The sequence below is a fragment of the Pocillopora verrucosa genome, chromosome 11 (genome assembly GCF_036669915.1).
Source record: "Pocillopora verrucosa isolate sample1 chromosome 11, ASM3666991v2, whole genome shotgun sequence".
Classification (NCBI taxonomy): domain Eukaryota; kingdom Metazoa; phylum Cnidaria; class Anthozoa; order Scleractinia; family Pocilloporidae; genus Pocillopora; species Pocillopora verrucosa.
The window spans coordinates 10,866,962-10,886,405 of NC_089322.1; the positions used below are offsets into that span (position 1 = coordinate 10,866,962).

The following is a 19,444-nucleotide window of genomic DNA, read 5'->3' on the forward strand; positions in this document are numbered from 1 at the left end:
GAATTGACATTGCCTACAAAACTAGAAGATATATCGTAGTTTAAATTTGAAGTCAACCACTCACTCAAGAACAATTGCAAGAAAAGCTTTAGCCTTTAAGATAGATGTTGAATAATAGATGTTAAACTAGGGAGAATCTTTACAACAGTTTCTCTATTTCTTTAATTTGACCACCCCAACTCTAAAACAAGCTTTCTATAGTTTCTGAGAAAATGCTCTCATTTAACATCAATGTCCATGTAAAGACATTTTAATGTTTTGAACTGTAGACGAAATAAAATAGTACGTGCATAACTGACAAAAAGAACACTAATTGTTGATCGCCTACATTCTACTCCATCTTTTATCATTTATTTTTCAGACTTCCTTCCTTCTATAATAACATCACAGGTAACATTAAATATAAGAGGTCGTTTAAGGTCAGAAAACCCACTTATTTCGATCATGAATCGACCTAATTCATGCCCATCATTTACATTTGGAGCGTGGCACAAATAAAAAGTATTTAACAGGATTTTGAACATTTTGAAAATACACACGAGCTTTTGCTTTGGTTGTTGAGCGTAGAAATTCAAGAGGCTTACTCGGTATTCCCTTTTATTTTACACAAGACTTCTCCTTTTCGAATACATCTTCCATCCCCATCAAACAGTCCCGGCCAAAGATAACATGCTATCTCCTCTTCCTGATGTTGGTCAGGGGTTCCTTTCACCAACGTACGTACCTCAGGACTCGTATGATAACCCATCTTCTTATGGCACTGTTGTAGGTACAAGGATTGATACTCTAACCTAAGTGGTGGTGTTTGGGTAACCATTCTCCAAGTCAGCCGGATACTTGCTTTTATGTACTCCTGGAATAGTGGTTTATGAAGGTGACTCACTGCGTGTGAAAGTAGACAGTTTCTCACCAATTCTTCCTCTTCCTGCCACCTGTGCCACTTCTTCTCAACAACTTGAATGACATCCTAAAAGTTTCAGTGCGGATTATTTGAAAAGTTAGGCGTATACTTTCGCAAGTTATCTTTGAAATCAAATTGCAAAATAATCGCTCCTGAAAGAAATAGTACGAAAAAATGTTGGAAAAAAACAATACTAGGTCTCTAAGTAATCTTCAAATTATTGTGAAGTCGATATAGTAATTAACTCTAAGTCACTAAGCTTTTTCTTTAATTTGTTTATTTCCCTTGTGCGTTTGATAAAAAAAAAAAATTAACTACAACTCGGTTTCTTCATGACGCCTTTGAAAAATTGTCATAAAAAAAATCATCAGATACGGTTGTGACTGATATGCTCATACGAAACCAACCAGCAACATAACAATGTGCACGAATCGTTAGAAATCTGAGTAAAGATTAAGGTAACCGTCAACAGAAACCACGAACATCCCAACAAATTGAATTGTATCAATCAGCATATAATAGGCTAAAAAACGAGGCTTTTTCGATATTCCGATTGGTTCCCGAGAAAATCTGTTTTAAAGTTGTACAATACAAAATTGCGTTGTCAGGCGCCAGGAATTCACAAGAAAGATATCTCGAATTTCGTTAAAGTTTCACATAATTGTGTGCATTAATATCTGGCAAATATCCTGGCTAAGTTTCATCAAAATCCGACAAAAACGCATACCAATAAAATGCAAAATTGAACTCCCTTGTCGAGTCCCTTGACAAAGAGGCTATGTAAATTCGCGGGAAAGGTCTCGATCTCGCGACCTCACCGAGGAAAACGTATGCGTTAAACTAAGTCCAAAAAATTCATCAAGGAAAGCAATTTTTGCTTCATCAAACTCTCCTGCCTTCGATTTCTTTGGCTCGGGCTTTCTGTTAGATTTGCCACAAAGTGACATCTCTTTTTGACCATTTCATGAAGACTCTTACTCTTCAATGTTTTGGGAAATATGACCTTCAAAAATTATTTGAAGAAGTGATGTTTACAACCAAGATACGTACTGAGAGGCTGAGTATACAGGACAACATACCTCCACTAAACAATCAAGGTTGCAATTGGGTGCCGTTTCTTTCAAGATCATCATTAGGCCATCAACAGCTTCTACTGGATACTGTGATTCTTGACGCCCTAAGCAGACTGGATAGGTAATCGATGTTTCAGAGACGCCCGTCTGTTGGTTAAGACAAAATACTTGATACTACACGGTATTACAAAAAGAATATTTGAATGCATTAACCATAATAGATAGATGAATAGAATAGATAGAAAAGCTAATTTATACAACGGTAACTGTGATCAAAAACTACAATATTTTGCGCGTTTGTTCTTCCAAAAGTCGTGAAGAACAAAAATACGATTAACCTTCTAGAGCATTTGCGAGGTTACATTTTTATATGAAAATCTCTAATTAGATAGTTACAATTTTTTTAGTCACCTGCTTTGAAAACAGCAGAAACTTTAGTATATACGTTCGTTTTCAATAGCTTAATGGCGCAGTCAGCTAAGGAATTTTACCGTAAATTTGGTCCAGGCCGGTTGCTTTGTTGACATCTCTGTGACAGTTTGACAGTACAGTAAAGAAATAAAGACCTTTAACGGTTTAATTTCAGTAAGTTAAAACAAGGACGGCTCGTTCTCCAATTCCTCTTATACATTTATGGATGACCTGGAAAGGTCTGTAGAAACACCTGGACCAATTTAGGTAAAACGATTACTGAACCCATCGGCAATGTCTTTGGTGTTTTCAACGTTAACATTTCAAAAAACTGGATTTCTAGATCCAAACTTCTTGTATAATTTATGCAGCTTCGAATGTAAGTGCAAACACCACCACCGCTTCTATTTCTATCAAGTCTAATCATATTGTAACCCTGACAGTGTAAATTAAATTGTACAGCCTGATGTAGGGCCAGAAGTTCAAAATTCTGTTCATCCATGAAAGCAGTTAATTCGTTGATGGGCCGATAAAGGCTTAAGATATTATGGGAACCGGTTTTAAAACCCTCGGCCTATATCTATGTAGGTGCTAAAAAAGCCGTTTCTATTAGATAATAATAATAATAATAAATAAGATCTTTTGACAGGGAGCCCACGTCACAAAATGTGGTTTTCAGTGAGGCCCTGCATAAATCTAACGTAAGGATAACAGAAAATATAAATATGGTTATCAAGAATAGGATAAAAGGGTATAATCAATAGAAGAGACTACATGTTTTTAACAAGACGTCTAAAAACTGAAAAATCGGAAATGTTCCTAATGCCGTCTGGGAGAGCGTTCCAGTCATCTACTGCATGACAAACAAACCGATGCTGACCCCATGTACGCTTTGATTGTGGTTTACAAATGTTGTTATTAAAACGAGTGTTATAATCATGTATATCTTTAAAATGATTAAAATTAAAATTCCAATCAATTAGTCCATTCAAGGACTTAAAAACCAAAAATAGACGATGTGATCTTCGCCTTTTTTCCAATGTATCCCAACCAAGTAGATCAAGAGCTTCTGTTGCTGATGAATGCTTTGGCATATCTAAAATTAATTTAGCTGCTTTATTCTGGAGTAATTGGATCTTGTTCATCAGAGTGGTGTTGGATTTATCCCCCCAAGTCACATCTGCATAATCAAGGATTGGCAGCACCATGGCTTTTACAAAGAGTTCCCTTGTATTTCTTGGCAGAAGATGTTTTATTCTCTGTAAAACGCCAAGCCTCTGAGACACTTTGGTCTTAATGTAATCCACATGATCAGTCCAAGACAGATTCTCATTGATAATTACGCCCAGATACTTGAACGAATTGACTCTGTCTAACTCCTTCTCCTTGATTATTAATGTGAATTCTTCTAAGGTGTTAAGTTTCTTTGGACCGCCAATGAGCATGAATTTAGACTTCGAGATATTTAGTGTAAGTTTATGCTCGTAGAGCCACTGAGCTAGCCTGTCTAGATCCTGATTCAACATGGTCTGTAGGTCACGGGCTGATTGAGAAGAGCAGTAGATAGCAGTGTCATCAGCGAATAAGGTGACCGTAGTGTTCCGAAGGACCTTGGGTAGATCGTTGATGTAAATGGCAAATAGTAATGGACCGAGAATAGATCCCTGAGGAACACCAACGGAAACCTTCCGCGCAGGAGAAGAGGCTTGACCAATCACAGTCTTCTGGTAACGAGAGGATAGGTAGGAATGGAACCACTCCAGATTCTTGCTGCGTAATCCTAGAGATTTGAGCTTCCCGAGTAAAATGACATGGTCAACGGTGTCGAAGGCCTTCTTCAGATCAATAAAAACTACACCATTTACTAAACCTTTATCCATATTACTTAGCACTTCATCGGTAAACTGCGTTAGAGCTAAAGCGGTAGATCTTGCACGTCTAAAGCCAAACTGGTTCACAGCAAGCAGATTGTTGGAGTCAAGGTAGCCGTAAAGTTGAGAATGAACAGCTCTCTCAATTACTTTACTGACCGTGGGCAGGACAGAAATGGGACGATAGTTATCTTTATCGGACTTATCACCTTCTTTGAAAAGAGCAGTCACTTTCGCACATTTCCAAGATGATGGGAATTGACCCTTCTCAAAAGAGAGGTTTATGATATCCCGCAGAGGTGAAGCAAGTACATTTGCTGCATCACGGAGTAAACGTGCACTAATGCTATCTAGTCCTACCGCTTTATTGGTTTTCATTAGGCGCAGCTGCTTTTCAACAAAGGCTGACGTCACATACTTGAGAGAGAACGATAAGGTAGGAACTGCATCGTACTGAGTCAGTTTTAAACCACGAAAGGCCTTTGCAAGGCTCTTGCCGATGCTTGAAAAGTGATTGTTTAGAGTTTCTGCAATGCCTTTGGGGTCAGTCTGCAATTTTCCATGACCAAAAACTGCATTAATTTCATTGTGGTTAGAGGGAAGTGTCTCTTTAATTGCTTTCCACATCTTGGAACTGTCACCTTTAGCATCTTCTATCAGCCGACAATAATATTTCGATTTCAGCTTCTTTTCTTCGCTATTCGCACAGTTCCTCAATTTTCGGTACATTTGCCAGTGATACTGCGAGTTCTTACACTTCTGAGCCTGTTTCCAGTGGTAATCTCGATCACTCCGAATTTCGAGGAGTTTGTTCGTAACCCACGGTGTCTTTGTCCCCTTCACACGCTTTGATTTTATCGGAGCGTGGTCGTTTGCAATGCTATTGAAAAGACCTTCCCAGAGGAACACGGCATCATCAACATCATTAGCACTTTCGATTATGCTCCAAGGTAAGTTGCTGAGATCACGCAAGAATGCTTCTTTGTTGTAGCTTTTAAAACAACGATACTCGAGCAACTTTGGTGGAAGTTTCTTTACACCTCCCTTGATAGTACAGAACACAATGCTATGATCGCTGATGCTTGACTGCAGAACATCGGACTGCACGACCCTGTGAGTGTTGTTAACGAACATCAAGTCTATCGTGGTGCTAGAATTCTCAGTGACCCGAGTAGGTTTACAAATAATCTGAGAAAGACTGTGTTGTAATGCAAATTCATCAAGTTTACGGCGTAACTGATTCTTGGTGGAATAATCAATATTAAAGTCACCCACCAAAACAATATCGGAGTTTTCAGTGTCGATGTAATTTAGCGAATCAGCTAGATTTGAAATAAAACCATCGATGTTCCCATCATCAGGTCTGTAAGAACAACACAGTATCATTCGTTTGCATTTAGGTCTCTTGATTTCCACCCACAGACATTCAAAGTTATGCTTTATGAGATCAGACATAACGACAAAGGGGATTCCATCCCGGACGAAAATTAAAACTCCTCCACCACAACTTTTGGTCAAACACTGTCTATCCTTACGCACAAGCGAGTACCCTGGTATCGTGATCTCATTGTCCAAAATATTTGGAGCTAGCCAGGTTTCAGAAAGAGTCAAGATGTCGAAGGAGTGTTTGTGGACGAGTTCCTTTACATGATCGAGTTTGTTTACCAAACGATTAACGTTTAAATGAGCAATCTTGAAACCCCGTAACATGCGAACGTCAGAATGAAAATCGTTATTGTCTGACTGTTGCTGAGTAGTAGTATTGCAATAAGAGTCATCTAAACAGTCTATGCCAGGAAACAGACAAGTAAAACACATCCAGGTAGAAGATTCATTAGTTGCGAGAGAATAATATTCATCAACGCCCATGTTCAAGCATTTAGCATGGTGCCATTTGTCGCAACCGTCACACTGAATAGCTCTTTGGTTTGAGCGACATCCTTTAGAACAAATAGCACACGGATCTTTCACCGGACCGGGGTTGGAGCTCACATCCCCGGCTAAGAGCAGTAAGTACGAGGCAGAAAGACTGACGTTAGCCAAGTAAATCGAAGCTTGAAGTTTCCAAGATGGCGACGAGGCAATACGTGTTGAGCGTCTTGGTAGACCAGAGTTTCGTCCAGGAAAGCTGGCAGAGTTTAAATTAAGGGCCAGAAACAAGTTTCCATCATCAAAAAGCCTTTCGGGTACAGATGAGATGTTTAGAGATGTTGCAAATAACAATACTAGGACAAGAGACGCGCTACACCGAGAGAGCCAACCGAGAGAGCCAACCGATAGATACGGCTGAAGAAGAAGTAACAAAATCCGAAACTTAAATCTAACTATCCGAATGAATTTAAACTTAATTTCCTAAATTACTCACCACGTTATATAAAACTTGCCAGCTTTAATGAAAGCCTATACCTTGTTAATGCAGCTGGAATCTGAGTTTCCATTTGAAAGGCAAGTCCTCCATTTAAATTACAATAAGAACGAACCGATTTATTTTTACTTAACGATCCAAATCATATTTCCTCACTATAAGGCTTGACACCTCTTCTTTCGTCAAGAGAGTTTCGTGTTCATCATGACGCTTTATCTAAACATCTACAATTGATCCGCACGTAAGGGGGGGGGGAGGGGGGTGGAGAACTAAGGATGATATAGTTTATATACAATGTCTCCGTCCTTTACTCAATATCGTAAGGAAAAAAAGAAGAGTCTCAAATCTTTACAACAGTTTTATTTATATTGATCTTAACCACCGCTTTTCGTCTATCCTCGTCGGAGATCAACTGCTATTAGGGTTGATTTTTTTGTCTTACCCTTTTACAGCCTGTAATCAATTTGATCTCGTCTGGGGTTAATTGAATAAAACCTCTCGTTACTTCTTTCCCCAACTCAAACATTGCTCTTCTGGCCTCTTCCATTTTTTCGTAGGCAGCCTTGAAAAAAGAAAGAAACAGAACAAAACAATACAAAAATCAATAACTTGTGAGAATAGCAATTACTGTACTAAAAAAATTTTTCATAATGTACATCTCTATAGCGTGATGAAATCCTAGTAATACATTTATCGCCGTACACCACGACGAAATCTACACATTCCACCACCACCGAAACGAGCAGAGCACAGACAAACAACTTATTCGTAATAGCAAGACATACCTCAAAAATAAGACAAAGAAGTCTGGGGCAATAAATGTCGATCTCTATCTGCTTTTCAAACGAGTACGATTTCTCCATTTTTTCGAGTGCATCCATTCTCGTTTCGTCGAAGAAATTAGCGAAATCCTCTTCCACCTTTGACTGTCTGTTCTCACTAAGCGTATCCTCCACCTTTGACTGATTTTTCTTCACTCTTCTCTCACTGAGAGCGGCAACTCTACGAGGTAATTAGAGACCATTCAAGATGATAGACACATCGTCATCGTCAAAAAAAAGTTGAGAGAAAAAATTGAATTGTAGCTGCCTCATGTAACACCGTTTCGATAAAATAACAAACCGCATATATACATCATACAAAAGTTCTATACTTCTAACCTAATTTAATTACATATAATTATAATACACCTCATTTAATATAAATATCCTTGACTTGAGATATCTTGGGATCTTAGCTTTTTTTTCATATTTAACTTGTATGAGCAACCCAACGAAAGCCGAAAGTCGAAACGTCACGAGTTAAACTCTGGAAACAGTAGCAAGCAGTTTATATTCTTTCTCTTGTTTCTATCCATACTATCCATTTGAAAGACAACTGTGTCCTCCTTTGAAAGCCATTTCACACTTTCTGATCATGTACAATCGTATGTGTGTGTGTCTTTTTACATTACTACTTCAAAGACGAGGATTTTTAACGCAAGGCAGCGATCTTTAGACTTTTTCTTTTCTGTGCGGGTAGAGGAAAACATTGAACTTTGCTTTACAAATTCTTGCATATAACACACCTCGGACCTTCGTCAATCCGCAGCTTGTGGTTCGACAAATGTTTTTCTTTTCAGTTTATCTCGTGCATCGTTCACAGAATGCACCATGTTGCGTAATCAAGAACACTCATCACCATTGGAATTTTAGAAGTATGATTAACTCTATTTAAAGGAAGGAAATAGATGACCCATATTCCGAAAGCCTTGCTGAGTAAACCAGAGGGATCCAATCCTTAGTATCTTTTTCATTAATGGAGGTAAGCTTATTGCCGGTAACCGTATATCCTCATGGGGTATATAAGAGCATACTTCTGTGCTGGAACCTGTTTCCTTCATCCAAAGGCTAATTAACGAGGTGAAGGACAGTCAATAAGGAGGCAAATTCGTAAGCTTGTCTGTTGTGAGCCGTATAGATGGACAACTCATTTAAGTCATGAAATAAGACGCACCTCACTTTCAGCCGCTCAATCTCTCTTTCCTTACTATTGTAAAGTTCTTCGAGCTGATTGAGCCTACACATTTTTAAAAAAGAAGACATTGATAAGGCATACTGTTTAACGATACATGAACATGAAGATTTAAAAGGCTTTGCTTTGATCGATGTAAACAAAGTATCACCGACACCCTTTGCCATATCGGTTTGGGGCACAAAAACTAAGCTAATATATCATTGTTACTCTGTAGTAATGTTAAAGACAACGTTATAGAGCAGTTTAATAGTCACTATATGTACAAACAAGATAAAAAGTACTCGGTAAGCTCACTTTTCTCCCCTCTCCCCATTCTCCCCAAATTATCTTTTTTACATAAGTCTAAACTGTTCTTATTGTAAATTTGGTTCTTACCAATAAATCGGCGTTATTATATACATACCGAGATTTACGTGCCAAAAAGCATTGGGATGAAAACAGTGTCTTCGCGCTAGAGAAGCCAGCTGATTGGTCATACAAACCTATCGACGCTCTGATTGGCTATATTATTATTTTCACTAGTGAAAAAAAACCGTGTCTCTCGTTCGCCACTCCTCTTGACTGACAAACAGCACATTTCTAAGAGCTTAACTAACCGTTTTCAGAGCCTAGATTCATCATTAGAAGAGTTCATAGACGGACAGGAAAATGAAAACACCAAGAAAAAGACCAAACTCGATGATGCTCTGTTCCATGAATTTCTTGTTTTGAAAGGCGAGACGATTCAAGCATGCGGGTTCTGATAAGCAACACAAAAAGAGGTCTCGGGTTTTCACTTCTGTATTTCAAGTTTTGAACTTCCGTAGAACCACTTCCACATATTTTCAGGATGTCTTATTTTACTCTAACTAATTCTGCCTTTTAACGGCATTTTTGCTTGATAATTTAAATGTAAAGTATTTTACAAGGAAGCCATTTCAGTGCAACTCTCGAACTGTGAGGCAGTTTGACCGCGCATTGTTTTCCTTTGAAAGAAAATGAAGATATGTTTATCTTTGAGTTCTGTTCGCTTATGAATCTCGGTATGAATATAATAAATAAGTTATTTCACGATTAGTTCGCTTGTACGATTTTAACTCACTCGTTGTGAATAAAAAAGGAAAGGTTTGTTGAGCATACCGGAGAAAAATAGTCAAATAATAATCTATTTGCGTAATTTCTTTGTTATCCTTTTAAGAGAGAAGATACAAGAACTGGTTTGCAAATAATACCTCTCTGCTCGATGTTCAAGTTTCATTTCCTTTTCCGAGATCTTTACGAGATCTTCGTTTCCATTGGGAATAGGAAGCCACCAGGCGATAAACCTATCATAGAACCACCTATACAACAATAAATTGCAATTTAATAAAAAAGGAACCTGAGATGAAAATTTTGCCTCTTTTTTCTGTCGGGCCGAAGAATCAATCAAGAGGCAAGAAACCTTTCCCTTCTTTTGCACTAATCAATCTCACGGTCATATCGATAGACGAGGAAGTAATCTATATTAATCAAGCTGTAGAACACATTTGGTCATATCAGGCCCTGGAGTTATAAATAGTAAATTTCATGTCGCAGACAGATGTAAGGAGGTTCACAGATAGAAATCGTATTGAATGTCTTGACGAAAGGGAACATACGTCTGCTATGATGAGAGCGTTCGTTTGAAACTTAATTCAAAGAGCCTTTAGCAAATGAGAAGTAAACATCCCACGCTGCCAACAGTTTATATTAAAACAGGAGCACGATTAGATTATGAGTACACAACTTTTAAAAAAAAGGAAAAAATCATTATTTGATGAGAAACGCAGCACAGAAAATAGGCAGGAAAGGTTCATGTTTTTTTTTTGTTTTGTTTTGTTTTGTTTTTGTTTTTTTTGCGAAGTGCTTGCTGGGAGTTTACACACAAAAAAAGAGGAAAAATAGAAAATTGGAACGGACTAATACATTTATGCTGACTTGCTGAGGGTTGACCTCAACAGGTTAAGTTTAATGATCATTAGAGTAAATTACATTCAGTGAAAAAATATAAGGGAAAGCCACGAAGCGCAGCAGAGTTTTGAACATCCTATGTCTGAAGAATTGAAAAGATTGCCGACGCGGTAAAATGAGCATAAAATAAGCCGGATTAAAGAAGATTGCACGGTTCCTTTTAGCCTGTTACGAAATGTTTGGCGCTTTGGGGCTGGTGGCGAGTCTTCCTGGTGGCAAGGTGACTGTAGACCTAATAGAACGCGTACTGTAACTGCTATCTTGGAGTCAGCAATGAATAAGGAAGAAGGACGAGAAAAGCGCTTATCTGAACGTCAGTTTTACTGACTGGTTATTGGTGACTGATATGAAGTTTATATCATATGATTGCTAGGGATACGCAGGTACTGTAGAGGCGCTAACATAAATAGAGGTAGGCGATTCTTCCTCTGACTTAAGAACTGCGATAAGTTTATAGCGCAGACTAACTGGCACAGTTTGGAGCACCTCAGGGTCTCACTGGGCTCATCACATTAGAAACCTTCAGCAAACTAATCGTGGAAGCGGATGGTTATCAGCAACGTGCACAGATCTCTGAACGCGGGTCATCGCGAGAACTATACCCAATCCGTCACAGACAAAACAAGAAAGCGAGATATTCTTGCTAAAAGGAAGGATGTATGACCTTTCAGTCATTGGCTGCCATCCAAAAGCACCCTAACAAAGGCAAACACAGTGAAGCTGACAAAAAAATCCGCCTATGATAAGATCAAGAAGAAATGGACGAAGACCGGCATGCCATTCTATAGGGGATGGCTACGTTCAAGGTTCAAGGTCGGACCTCAGGTAAAATTCTGACGAAAAATCCTTAAATAGCCAAGTGGACTTTGGATGGGCTCTTTGGACAACACAAAAAACAGCCACCTTTTCTCAGAAAGCAGAGAATTACCTCTTAGACGTATGCTGGACAGGGCAGGAAACTAGTAAGGCAACCGCCTCTAATGTGACTTCCCAAATATCGAGTTTCAGAGACGACACCAGCCAGAAATGTTGCCTAAGACTCACCGGTTGATTGAGCAGCAAATCGCTCGATACTTCAGTCGGTTATCTACCGTTACAAAAATTGGTTTATTGACCAGGTCTCCCTCTGTAAATATGAATAAGGACGAAGAGGCCGATGCCAATGATCTAGCTTCAGAAGTCGAAACTGACCGAACAAGGCAGAAGATAAGGAGGTACCTTGCAAAATTTAGACGAAGACTGCAGGAGAGAGTACAGCCGCTATTAAACTAAAAATAAAAAATAAAGACATTTGCATCTCACTTTTCTTCATATGTATCGTCTTTGCTCACGAAACGACTGACTATGTCTTGGGATTTCATCAAGGGAAATTTGCTGGAAGCCTACTGGTCAAAATACTGGTGGCTCATTCTTAGTAAATTTTACAAGTCACGCAATTAGACGCCGGCAACACTCGATCTAGAGAGATGTAGATTTATATGTAGTAAAAGAATGCTTGAAAAAAATATGCAGATATTTTACGATCGAAGCAGGCAAATAATCATAGAGATCTGCAGATTATTCTTATCAGGACCTAGTTCCATGTTCTAATGGAAATAAATAGCAAATAAAAACACATTCTCTTGAGAAATAGAGTTATAAATGACAGGGGTTCTCTGAAATAATTAGTGATAGAAAAGGGTTACAGTTCTGGTCAATATTGACTTTTCATAGCCTACTTCCAAATCTGAGGGAACGCGCTGAGGGAATAAAACACATACATGTGTGATAATAAAAGGAAGAGAATAAAAATACAAATAAAGAAAAAGGAGAAAATATAAGAACCCGTATTGTAGCGTGCAGATATCTTTTAAGCCAGACCTACACACCTAAGCCCGACACCACCCAGAGAAACTCGAAAGAGTGCTGTATATGAACTGGCTCTCACGTGCACGCAGGAAAGGCCATGACAATCAGTGAAAATAATAGTAAATGCAGATGATATTGCAATAAAAAAACAGGAAAATAAGATAACAGAAGGATTAAGAACTTTCTAGAAGTGTCTTCTTGAAAAAAAAAATATATAAACAAATTTTACTTCTCATGAAAGGTCATGCAGTCACGCCACAAATACTATTTCTGTACGTGGAATTTCTTAATAGTGGAAAATGGAAAAAAACATTTTCCAGTCTTATTTTCTGAAAGCATGGCGCAGTTAATGAATTTATGGGGCTATTGATATTTCCTATCAAATAATGGGGGCAGAGTTTCCCGTCATCCGCGGTATGGAAAAGCCGAAGTTGTTACACTCTGGAACTTGTACGCCAACAAGCACGCGACATGTGACTTTAAAATCTCCTCTCCTGTTACAGTTTCCTTATTGTAAACTGTGCGATAATGATAATAGACGATCAAATTATAGGCTAATGAATGGTTTGTTCTGTACATGAGCCCTATTTCCTGATTTTAGCAAATCTTCAAAGTAATAAACGACTGAAGAAAGAAACGCTACGGTGTTCTCTTCGATTTTTCGCCCACATGCATCTCTCTAAACGTGAAATTTTCCATTCCTACAAAAATCTCGAAAGTTGTTCATATTTTTCACCTTTCTTGACCAATCATCTTACATAAATAGCTAAAAAATGTAGGTTTATTTAGTCAAGTGACCGCCTAGAGTAAGAATTGCGTGACAGGTGTAGTTGAGAGAAACTTGTCACAGTGGCAGATTTTAAAAGGCATCCAAGACAAAAATACGGTAGTGCCCAAATATTTTTTTGATGATGTTTAGAGATTAAATAATGGGTTATAAAGGGTAATTAAGATTAGTGTTGTAACTTTCTGGTTACGGGAGACATTTGACCTCAAAGTTGTCAGATATTTAGATGAATCGAAAAGTCTAAAAACACAGTCGTATATTTGCCACTGTTGATTGACAAGCCGTCAATCAAATTGACTGATCCTTGCGGCGGACATTAACTAAGGATGTAAAAAAGCTTCATACGTTTTACCTATTTTGAAGCGATTTCCTAGGTGAAAACCAAGAAAAACAGTGGGGTGGTCTATCTCCCCCCTGAAAAAACCAAAACAGAAACCAGTTTGTCTTTTTGACTTTTGGGGTAGACCCTTTAAACTGGCAAAGTTTCATTGAAATCGATGAGATGGCATGTAGCACGACTGCCCGATGCTCTCGTGGACACGCTCTTAAGTTTTTTTGAGTTAGAATTAATCTAGAAGGCATCAATCGTGGTCTTTCACTAAAGGAAATAAACTAAAAAAAAGGTATTCAGTGTTTTGACACTACGTATGTACTGTAATACAGGAGGTTACCTGAAGGCTCTCGATGTTTTGGAACTTCCAGCGTTCCCCAAGGCCCTTATCCGCCCCTGTTGATCTTCGATGGTTACCTCCGATGTTTTGATTCTGTAAAAAGGGATTAGAACAATAAATGCTCTCCTCCATGAAAAACTATGGGTAAAAAAACAAAATTTATTATGGACTTCTATTTTCTCCATTCATGAAAAACGGAACACAGGAAAGTTGGACAGAATGAAAAAGGGAAAAGAAAAGTGAACCACGTATGGATTTTTAGTTTTTATCAGTGTATTATTCAAAAACATGTTTCGACAGTTCTTCTGTCATCCTCAGTTCTGAATAATACAAAGTACAAAGTTGAATTTAAAGTGTGTAACAAAATGCTGACTGGACAAAACAAACAATAGTAACAGAACAATGTATGCATTTACAAGGAAAATTTTAAATTAACATAATAAAGTTGATTATTAAAAGTAGGTTTCTCCTGTTGAATGTTGATAACTTCTTTGATTTTAAGTTGAAAAGAAGAGGAAGCGTGATCTAAGATGGTAAAACACTCATCAGAACAAAGAGAGCTAATAGTGAAAGTAGTAGTGTCAGTAGTAGTTGTGTTAGTAGTAGGGGTGGTAGTAATGGTGATGCTGATAGTTGAGGTGTAGGTAAAGGTGGTAATAGTAGAAGTGGTAGTAGTGGTGGTGGTAAAAGTAGTTGTGATAATTATAAAGATTGTAATAGTGGTGCTGATAGTTATAGACATGGTAGTAGAGTTGCTAGTATTAATAACGATAGTAGAAAAAGTGACAGTGGTGTTCATGGTAGTAGTGAGGGTTGTAATGGCGATGCTAAAAGCGGTTGAGGTAGTAACAGCGGTGGTAGCATTGGTGGTCGTAGTCGTGCTGATAATAGTACCGCTGATAGTAGTCGTAGTGATGGTAGTAGTTGTGCTGGTAGTAATGGCGGTTGTAATAGTGGTGGAGGTAGTAGCAATAGTGGTAGCACTGGTTGTGGTAGTAGTACTGATAATAGTGGTCGTGATAGTAGTTGAGGTAGTAGTAGTGATGGTAATACTAATGGTGGTGGTAGTAGTAGTGGTGGTAGTAGTTGAGGTGGTGGTAGTAGTAATGGTGGTAGTAGTTGAGGTAGTGGTGGTGATGGTAATACTTATGGTGGTGGTAGCAGTAGTGGTGGTAATACTAATGGTGGTGGTAGCAGTAGTGGTGGTAATACTAATGGTGGTGGTAGCAGTAGTGGTGGTAATACTAATGGTGGTGGTAGCAGTAGTGGTGGTGGTAGTAGTAGTGGTGGTAGTAGTTGAGGTGGTGGTGGTGATGGTAATACTAATGGTGGTGGTAGCAGTAGTGGTGGTAATACTAATGGTGGTGGTAGCAGTAGTGGTGGTAATACTAATGGTGGTGGTAGCAGTAGTGGTGGTAATACTAATGGTGGTGGTAGCAGTAGTGGTGGTGGTAGTAGTAGTGGTGGTAGTAGTTGAGGTAGTGGTGGTGATGGTAATACTAATGGTGGTGGTAGCAGTAGTGGTGGTAATACTAATGGTGGTGGTAGCAGTAGTGGTGGTGGTAGTAGTAATGGTGGTAGTAGTTGAGGTAGTGGTGGTGATGGTAATACTAATGGTGGTGGTAGCAGTAGTGGTGGTAATACTAATGGTGGTGGTAGCAGTAGTGGTGGTGGTAGTAGTAATGGTGGTAGTAGTTGAGGTAGTGGTGGTGATGGTAATACTTATGGTGGTGGTAGCAGTAGTGGTGGTAATACTAATGGTGGTGGTAGCAGTAGTGGTGGTAATACTAATGGTGGTGGTAGCAGTAGTGGTGGTAATACTAATGGTGGTGGTAGCAGTAGTGGTGGTAATACTAATGGTGGTGGTAGCAGTAGTGGTGGTGGTAGTAGTAGTGGTGGTAGTAGTTGAGGTAGTGGTGGTGATGGTAATACTAATGGTGGTGGTAGCAGTAGTGGTGGTAATACTAATGGTGGTGGTAGCAGTAGTGGTGGTGGTAGTAGTAATGGTGGTAGTAGTTGAGGTAGTGGTGGTGATGGTAATACTAATGGTGGTGGTAGCAGTAGTGGTGGTAATACTAATGGTGGTGGTAGCAGTAGTGGTGGTGGTAGTAGAGATAGTCGTAATGGTAGCCATGATGATGATAGCGGCCGTGGTAATAAAAGGGGTAGTAGTAGCAATGGTGGTAGTAGTATCGAAGTTATTAGTGATTAGTAATGGTAGTAGTGGTGGTGGTACTAGTAGTAGTAGTGGTGGTGTTAGTAGTGGTATGTTGTAATAGTGGTGTTGGGAGTATTGAGGTGACATTGGTATTGCAAGGTATAATGGTAGTGGAAGTAGTGCATATCAAGGTGCACATCAAGTTTATAGCGGTACCGTAGTGCTTTGTTCGGAATGTGGGCTACTTCTAGGACAAAACTATATATTTTGATTGGGGAAAATATCAAAAAAAAAACATCGGATGATGAAATAAAATCGTAGAATCTCCCTGTAATCAAATGAGAGGTTTAAATCGCGCCGTCATACGGCGACGTGAATTAAAAAACGCGTTACCTAAAATCACATGAATTAAAAAGAGGTTCACAACATGACATGTAAACCAACATCTGTTATTAACGTACCCACCAATAAGCACTGATTGGTTCTTTTGCATAGGATTTTAAGTTTCCCACTCTGTTGCTTTAGAGTAGCTGGCATGAGAAAACCTTTTGTTCTCCCGGTGGACCCCCCTTCCCCCCGCCATTAACCAAAATTACCCCGTGACCACAGCTTATGTCCTATATCTGCACGGGCAAGGGGTCCCCACAGTATCTGGGCTGTTTGTTTGTTTGTTTTTATTTTTGTTTTGTTTTTTTGTTTTTTATACAGAAGCCTCACCTATACGTATGCAGGTCAGTGGAAATTCTCTATTTTCGAGTTTTTTCATTATTAGCTACTCTTTTACAAGAGAAAACCAAGTTTTGTAGGTAACAAAGTTTAATTTTAGCCAAAATTTGTTTTCCTGCACTACTGCAAATGATATATGAAGAAGTTAGCTGAACAAACGTATTCCGTATTCCAAAACGTATTCCAGCGTATTGCGCTGCTTTGTGTGATTGGTAGTCAGGCTTATACCCTTACCCTTACATAGCTCAGCCCGTAAGCTGTGACTTCTGGCCTAGAGCAGCTGGTTTCCCAACCGGCATGTGTGTAATGGTCAAGAGTGAGAAGGATAGGTTTTGACTTGTTTAGTCAACAGACTGGGGTAAAAATTTGGTTTGCGTTTAGATTGAAGATAGCTTCTTTGTGGCGGTCCTGTGACAGAGTCATGTTTCTTCAAATTGTTCACTAAAAATGGAATTTTCTGAGTTGTGTTTTTTCCAATTTAGTGTCTTTCCAGCTGCCCCTGTTAACTTTTTAAAGTTATATTTATGCAAACATTCCATAAAAATTGACATAAACATTTTGCACACGACATATTACGTTCGCATCTTTCTATTAACTTTTAACTAAAATTGAACAAATGTGGTAAGCGTCACTCATTAGCTAGTAAATTGAGTTGCCTCGTGCTAAATTTCTACACTTTACTACGAATTTCTTTGATGCTATGTCTGCTTTAGTAATGGCCTTTTATTTGATATATTTCAACCAAAGGGTCCCCCAACAACCAGGCCTACCATTTTTTGTTCTTCCGTTCGTCTCTAAAACTACATTTCGAAGGTTATATGTTTGTTACAAGAAATAACTGTCTTGCGTATTACCGCAAACCGACATAATACAAAAGATAACCGCATACAATCTTTATTAGTGTAATAGTCATGTAAAGCTGTACAAAAATTTGTAAATGAATCAATAAAACCTCTAAAAATCTTAAATGAACTATGGCAAAAATTACTTCACTGTTTCTAGTAAGGAATTAGTGATCTGAATTAGACCGGCGATATGTGATTTATTTGCGAAATGCACTCGCTAATTTTGTCATAGGGGAATGACCCAAACGCTCAAAAGTAACTTTCAGGTATATTAAAAATAAAACTCTGCTATGTAAGCTATAAAATGAGAGAGTGGGAAAATATAAAGTAAGTGTCCTCAATCACTGCCTCTATTTGACGTAAACATATAAGCTGCAAGTACCATCAAAAACACTTGTAACTGATCAAGATTACCTCTGATAGCACTAATTCTGTGAAGGAAAAGGCTACTTTCCCGCCTCTGTTTCAAGAATATGTTCTCCTGACCACTTAAAGCGACGCAAGCATTTAATTCGTAATAGAAGGAATCTTAAAATTCCCCCACCCCTCCCCTATAGTGTGCACCCACCACGAGTCGTTGACTTGCAAATGTAAAATAGTAGAATCTGTAAAACGTTACACCAAAACGCCAGGTTGTAAGATTAATAACTTCATATGAGACAAATTAGGAGCGTTTTAGGGGTAACGGTATCCGCAGATTAAACGGATTATATCGAATTCAAAGGTAGTCATGGAAGCATCTGTTTGTATCTGACCAACATCTAGCAGCATGAACTTTATCGATGCATCATTCAGACCCTCGACATTGATCGGCAAACTTTTGATGAAATGAAAATTTAAGTTAAGAACATTTACGTTTTCTACCTGGCTGTCTCCGGTGTTTCTGTTGTGACGTCCTTTACCTCAAGAGTACGCTGCATTTCACTCAGTTTCTGAACAATCTCTAGTAAATGGCATTGGGCCACTCGATTGTCTCTAAGCACAGCGATTACCTGCCTTACAAATTTACCTCGGTGACCTCCTTTGTTGCTTGATCTCCAAACTAAACACGCTGATAGTGTGCCATTTCTGTTTTCACTACTGATCCTACCAGCTTATTTCGCCTCAAGGATAAAGCAATAAAAAACTGTTGTCGATTTGCATTGCTTGTTTTGTTTCACTTCGCATTTCTTAGAAAGACCGGAAATAAGTCATGTGACATCATGTGATATCACAATTTTATGCCACAGCGCTCCTGAGTGATACCGGGTCAGTTTGGTGGAAGGAGAAGGTGATTGTCGCCAAAAAAAAAAGTGTTTCGTCAGCTAGGTCTTAGTTCTGCTATATTCTTCTATATTCTTCAGTTTATTCGTTTATTTCGATGAATTTATTAGTTTGCGAAAACAGCACTAAGTAAAGTGTTGCCCTGATATCAGATTATTTCCCAAGAACAAAAAGGGCTCTTTTCTGCTTGCCTTCCTCAATCCTCATTCCTATGATTAGTCTCAAATCGTCCTAGCCATTTCTCCCATCTCGGGTCTGCATTCCCACCAAGGTGAACTTCAAACGGTGTGAAGTTTTATAAAGAAATCGCCATAATGTTTTGATTGTGCAGAAAAAATTACGTCGGAAATCTCTTGGGAAATCGCTTCGGAAATCCCTTCAGATCCTTTTAGAACACGCTCTGTGGGTTCTATGCTTGAACGTCGTCACCAGATGTATTGTTTATGCTCAAATAAATACTGAAACTTTTGATATGAACGCAACGATATTTAATAGACATACATAAAAAATCCGACTACAGAAGACTCCTTTCTCCTCCTTT

General features: G+C 38.7%; 1 protein-coding gene across 4 annotated transcripts; it reads right to left on the minus strand.

Moving 5' to 3' along the window:
• Positions 1–5: 5 nt before the first annotated feature.
• On the minus strand, positions 6–18,798 carry LOC136276989 (uncharacterized). Of its 4 annotated transcripts, XM_066158534.1 has the most exons (8): positions 18,505–18,798; positions 13,912–14,004; positions 9,849–9,956; positions 8,617–8,679; positions 7,407–7,623; positions 7,064–7,183; positions 1,981–2,121; positions 9–967 (listed from the first exon to the last, which is right to left on the minus strand). In XM_066158534.1, exons 1-8 carry the CDS (start codon positions 18,558–18,560, stop codon positions 581–583), a joined length of 1,185 nt encoding a protein of 394 aa, XP_066014631.1. In that variant the 5' UTR covers positions 18,561–18,798; the 3' UTR covers positions 9–580. The 4 variants fall into 4 exon arrangements, with proteins under 4 accessions (XP_066014633.1, XP_066014634.1, XP_066014632.1 ...); XM_066158536.1 differs by lacking the exon at positions 9,849–9,956 and having other exon boundaries at positions 6–967; XM_066158535.1 differs by lacking the exon at positions 13,912–14,004 and having other exon boundaries at positions 7–967.
• Positions 18,799–19,444: the final 646 nt, after the last annotated feature.

What these genes read in the sequence shown, in the direction of transcription:
- LOC136276989 (XM_066158534.1), bottom strand. Translation starts at nt 18,560, where the DNA reads ATGCAGCGTACTCTTGAGGTAAAGGACGTCACAACAGAAACACCGGAG. An exon ending in GAAACACCGGAGACAGCCAG is followed by an intron (nt 14,005 to 18,504) that starts GTAGAAAACGTA and finishes CCCTTTTTACAG; the next exon opens with AATCAAAACATCGGAGGTAA. An exon ending in TTCTTTGTCTTATTTTTGAG is followed by an intron (nt 7,184 to 7,406) that starts GTATGTCTTGCT and finishes TCTTTTTTCAAG; the next exon opens with GCTGCCTACGAAAAAATGGA.